The sequence below is a fragment of the Contarinia nasturtii genome, unplaced genomic scaffold, assembly GCF_009176525.2.
Source record: "Contarinia nasturtii isolate CC-2019 unplaced genomic scaffold, AAFC_CNas_1.1 Cnas_scaffold_414, whole genome shotgun sequence".
Lineage (NCBI taxonomy): Eukaryota > Metazoa > Arthropoda > Insecta > Diptera > Cecidomyiidae > Contarinia > Contarinia nasturtii.
The window spans coordinates 2,792,759-2,798,043 of record NW_022197768.1 but is presented as its reverse complement, the minus strand read 5'-3'; the positions used below and the strand labels follow the sequence as shown (position 1 = coordinate 2,798,043).

At 33.6% G+C, this 5,285-nt stretch overlaps 1 protein-coding gene across 6 annotated transcripts in view; it reads left to right on the top strand.

Moving 5' to 3' along the window:
* The first annotated feature begins 3,641 nt into the window (after positions 1-3,641).
* The window catches only part of LOC116338787 (tropomodulin), a 32,981-nt gene continuing 31,337 nt past the window's right edge, over positions 3,642-5,285 (top strand). For 5 of the 6 annotated variants that reach the window (XM_031764263.1, XM_031764264.1, XM_031764255.1 and 2 more), the window contains exon 1: positions 4,145-4,452. In XM_031764263.1, coding sequence (XP_031620123.1) covers positions 4,327-4,452 — 126 coding nt within the window. In that variant the 5' untranslated portion in view covers positions 4,145-4,326. The other variant, XM_031764259.1, reaches the window with a different exon arrangement.

The following is a 5,285-nucleotide window of genomic DNA, read 5'->3' as shown; positions in this document are numbered from 1 at the left end:
CACAACCTTACTCACAGTAAAAACCAAACCATACTCAGTCATGCAAAACAAGTCGAACGAGAGTGTATACGTATATACACATTTATATACCTATAGAGACGTATATATGGTTTAGCTGGCGAAAAAACATCCATAATGGAACTAATAATATTGTATAGAAAGCGAAAGACAGTAACTTTCGTAAGCATCACATCAACAGACATTCGATATATGTTGTGTTGTGATTATGTACGTCTACAACACATATTCTCTCTCTCTATCTCTCTCTCTCTCTTTCAATATTTCTCAGTCACTCACTTTTTAATCGATTGTTCTGTGCGTTTCCACTATATCTTCAATTTCTTTATATCGCCATCTCTAGAACTCTAGTCGTGTGCTTCTCCAACTTTATCCATCCAACAATGCAGACACTGACACACAATTCATACCGAATCCAATTCGTATAAATGTATATTTAAGCATCATGACATGCAACAGCGTATGTTTCACTTTCGATGCGATTAGATTGTTGTTGGGTTTCCATACGGTTTCATGGTGTTTGTGTTGCTCTCTGGTCGTGCGTGTACTATTCGTATATGGATGTATAAATGTTGACAGTATGTTATGATACATATCGTGTTGGCAACTTGATGAAAAATTTATGAGCATGGTCGAATCGAATCGAATCAATTGGCATAGCTTTTAGCTTTTTGAAAAAGTGTCCCGCATCAATAGCAATTTGATATTATGGTCATTGCTTTTGATGTTTGGCTATCCTGGTGGTTGTCAACATTTTTCAAAAGCTGAGTGCATTAAAATAAATTGTCTCGCCGAAAATTGAAGAGTTAAAAACGATTTTAACACACTCTCAAAGGTAATTTGAAATGTTTCAAGAGGAAAGAAGTTTCTCTCCCGGGTCAGTTGCTATACATTTTTTGCCATTGACGGAACCGAAGCTTTAGCGATTTTCGGTATAAAACTTGTCTTTGAACTTCTCTGTACTGGGAAAAATCACTTTTTTCCTGTATATTAATTTGAAAATGAAACATTTTTTTTTAATTTTGAACGTGTTTACGCACACTCGGTTTTTTAGTCCGATTGATTGTATTAATTTTTATTTGTTTTTGATTAGGTCAGTTTCGACCGTACGCGTCAACAACAACAGCAACATACATATATATATATATTAATCACAGCAACTGTTGAATCAAATAGTAAATACTCGCATGCGCTTACACATCTCATTTTTTCTCCACTTTGTCTCTTCCTCTCTATGTCGCCGGATTTTTTGTTTTGTTTTGATTTTCCTCCAGATTATGTCTCATCATTTGCATTTTTACTTATTTACACATTTTTTTTTTTCTTTAATAACATTCTGAACCATATGCGAATTTGTTTTTGTTCATTAATCAAACATACTGAACGAATCATGTTGATGTTTATATGTAACGGCGCATTTCATTTTGGTCTGAATGCCAGTGATTGATTTATTAATAAAACGGGTAAAAATTCTATGCTGCCGTATCTTCATCAGCGTCGTCGTTGTCGTCGTCATCATCAGCTACGATGTTCATCGTCGTCATCGTCATCGTCGTTCAACATTATTGTTTATGTGAATAGCTACAGCATGTGGTTGAAATTGAGTGAATTCATATTAAATATTGTTTGCGCCACTAATAATCTTTTTGAAATGGATCAGAAACTTTAATGACAACGACTACGCGGTAGTATGGTAAATGCTTAAACAATAAACATGTGTAATTTTCAAATTAAATCGATTTTTTCTCTGTTCATTCACCAAATGATATTATTAATAGTTAATAACTCCTTTTTTGTCTAAATTGAATGTTACAGTGAACCTTTCAAGCTTGGAACCTTTTTGTTGTTTATGCAAATCGACTTTTTTTGTATCATACTGAATATTGAATGCGGCAAGATGTGATGTTTCTAGTAACAGTGTGTTCTGAGACAATGGAAATCGTTTTTGTGAAATTGATCGTTGTTTCAAAAAGCGCCAAACAATTTCCAAAGACGTAAAATATGATAAGTCGCTATATTTTCTTTATGTAGAGAATGAATAAATAAGCGGGAAAAAATGTGTCCGTTTCGTTCCGTTTGATCACAATGGCAGGAAATTCGAAATAATTTTAAAAGATTCATCAAGCGGAAACATTTAATGGCATTGGCATTTGCAATCACACATTTGTAAAATTTGGAAAATGGTCCGTAATCTGATTATGACGCCAACTGATGTATGGCTTTTTTTATCGCTCGTTGTCCGACACAATGTGTATTTTTCCGCAATTTTGCATTGTCCTGAACATTGTCAGGCGATTGCGTTCACAATGAATTCGAAATGTATTCGCATATATGCATCAGTATATGTAAAGTATAAAATATTTTTGTTTTTGTTTCAAGTTGAAAATTTTCCGCAAAAATATCCAAATAGGATTAAATGTCACGCATACACGCAAAAGACTTAAAACACTTCGGGAAATACACAGTATTCATTTAGTATTTATGGCATCAAAAAAATGGTTGTTGTTGTTTTTGTTGGGCTCATTTCTCCAATCTGTGTGCCGGAAAACTTTGGTTTTTTCTCTCACTTTGTTCGAATGAGTTTACATTAAATTGGTTGGTGAGAAAAAATTCGAGTTTTTTCCAGACATTATAATGAGATATTTTCAGCCAGATGAAACAGCTCAGCCAGATATCGTCAGGAGCTAAAATTTAGTGAAAACAATAGAAGTGATTGTTATGGTTATAATTTCACTTACAATGCTACAATCACTATAACAATCACTTTTATTATTTTCACTCCATTTCAGCTCCTGACGATATCTGGCTGAGCTGAATCAACTGGCTTAAAATATCTCATTATAATGTCTGATTTTTTCATAAACGCCTTCCAACTTTTTAACGAAGTATGTTTACATGGGCATTGTACTTAAAAACTGTACTTATTAAAAACTCAAAATTATTATCTCGTGATTATGATCTGTAAGATGGCTTTGGGCCTTTTGATTGTAATCATATACCAAACATTTCCAAATAAAAATAAAATAAAAGAATCGATTCGATGAAAAAAGAACGGAAAATTTGAATTTGAAAACAAATCACTGTCTGCGTGTATGTGTGGCTGTGTCGTTGTTTTTTTCCACAAAGAAAATTTCCCCATCACAAGATGTTGTTTTGTTTTGATTTTCTCAATATTGTGTCCGACCGAGTAAATGTCGCCAAATGATTGAGCGACAAACAACAAATGCTATATGAATTCACTACATAGTAGTATTTTGTTCACACTTTTCCTTCCGTTATGATGATGATTGTACTATGTTATACTTTATGAATATAATTTAAATATAGAACAATATTGCTGCAGTAATATAATAATCTGCGCCATATACACATTTATTCCTCCAATATGCCACGAAGGAAAAATAATGAATACACTGGCGCACGCGGATCAGTATACAGACACTGTTTCGATCGAACGCGCTTATACATACACAGTGTACAGTGTCATAGATCCTATGTATGCTGAATGGCGCTTTGAAAAAATCACACGTTCTCGACGTTTGAATAAAATGTTGTGGTTGTGTTGGTGTCGATCTATGCGATCAATGGGAACAAATCTTCATCTCGGTCACAATAGAAAATGAGCATATCGACGGTCGATCGTCGTCGTTGCTTTTGGGAAATCCGTTCAGTCAGGCTAAAACATACAAACAGTGCAGATAGTTAATTAGAAAAAAAGAGATACTATTTTTTTTCGTAAGAGCTATCTATATATCCATCAATCGTTGAAATTCGTAGCTATATTTTTTTTCAAATCGTTAGCCAAGCGCCAAATCTCTGTGAAAATATCAAATCGGGGAAAAATTAATAAGTGCTTTAATCCATTTCAATGTGGCAATTATCTGCGAATAAATTGCTTATTTAATTATATATATTTTTTCTCGCATCTCGACATCAACCTGTTAATAGAAAACTAGGTGAAATTGTGTGTTTGAAATAGCGTAAATAATTGGTGTGAAAAAAATTGTTTAATATTTTGATCGTTTTGGAAGTAGAGAAGGAAAGGAAGAGAAAAAAACCGATTTTCGAATTGAATATCCGATAAAAATTCTGTGAGTGCTACGTTTATGTGATTTGAAAGGTATTTATATCTGATACGGAAGAGAAATAAGTGCATGCTGTGTATATAGCAAAATTCAATTGTCATCAAGAAATTGTTCGAAATCCAAACGATTATTTGTTGTCACTAAAAATAAAGGATTTTGTGTGTGTGTTTGTGTTTGTTTGTGTTATTTTGTGTAATTTACGTCAAAGACTCAACCACCGAAAATGGCTGACACCGAAAATCCAACCGAAAATCCCGATACCTTCAACGATGATGATAAATTTGCCGAGGAAATTGTGGAAACTGGCGTTGTCCGGAAAACCGTTAAAAGAAGTTACATAATTCAGGAAGTGAGTATCCATACTTACATATGAAAAATAATAATAATATATAGATATATTTTGTTTATATTATTTAATTGCGCATAGATCATATGATTTGGTTATAAAGCTCATAAGATCGCACAAATACGTATGCAAAAAAAAAAACTACGACAAATAATAATAAATAGAACAAGCTTGAGACTCCCATCTAATAAATCATCGACTGATATCTGACTTTGCACGTTTTTTCGCTGCTACGAATCTCCGAATTGGTTTGGCGCGTGCTAATGTCGCCCCCAGATCAAAACGTGTGTGTTGATGGGTTTCGCACCGATAGCGCGATGAAATTGATCATAATGTGATAATTCATATCTTTCATCTTGCAAATAAACGTCATGCTAAAAATTGCATACAGAAGACAGAGAGACACATTACTCTCGCTGAATGGTGAAACGGAACAAATGTGGTAGCAGCAATAATAATAAAAACATATAATTACCGAATGTGAATATAATTGTTGTAAGCCGCAATGGCAATCGCTGCAAAACTGAATTATGTGATGATTTCCTTGTCATTTTTGGCAAACTAGTACGATGATGTAGCACATCAGATGAAAATCAACAAACTCTATCAAAAACACATAGGGAAATATACAAATTCATCGTCACGGGCAACAGTGAAAAAAAAAGTTATTTAAAGAGCACTTTGCTGATTTAGCGGAGCTCGAATGAGAAAAAAAGCACACCCAAAGAACAAAATAAAAAAGAAGTCAAAAAGATAAAGAAAAAAAGACACGAATATTGCTTTATTTTACGCCATCGTCGACAATATTCCTTCGCGCATTTTCTCTTCTTTTTTTA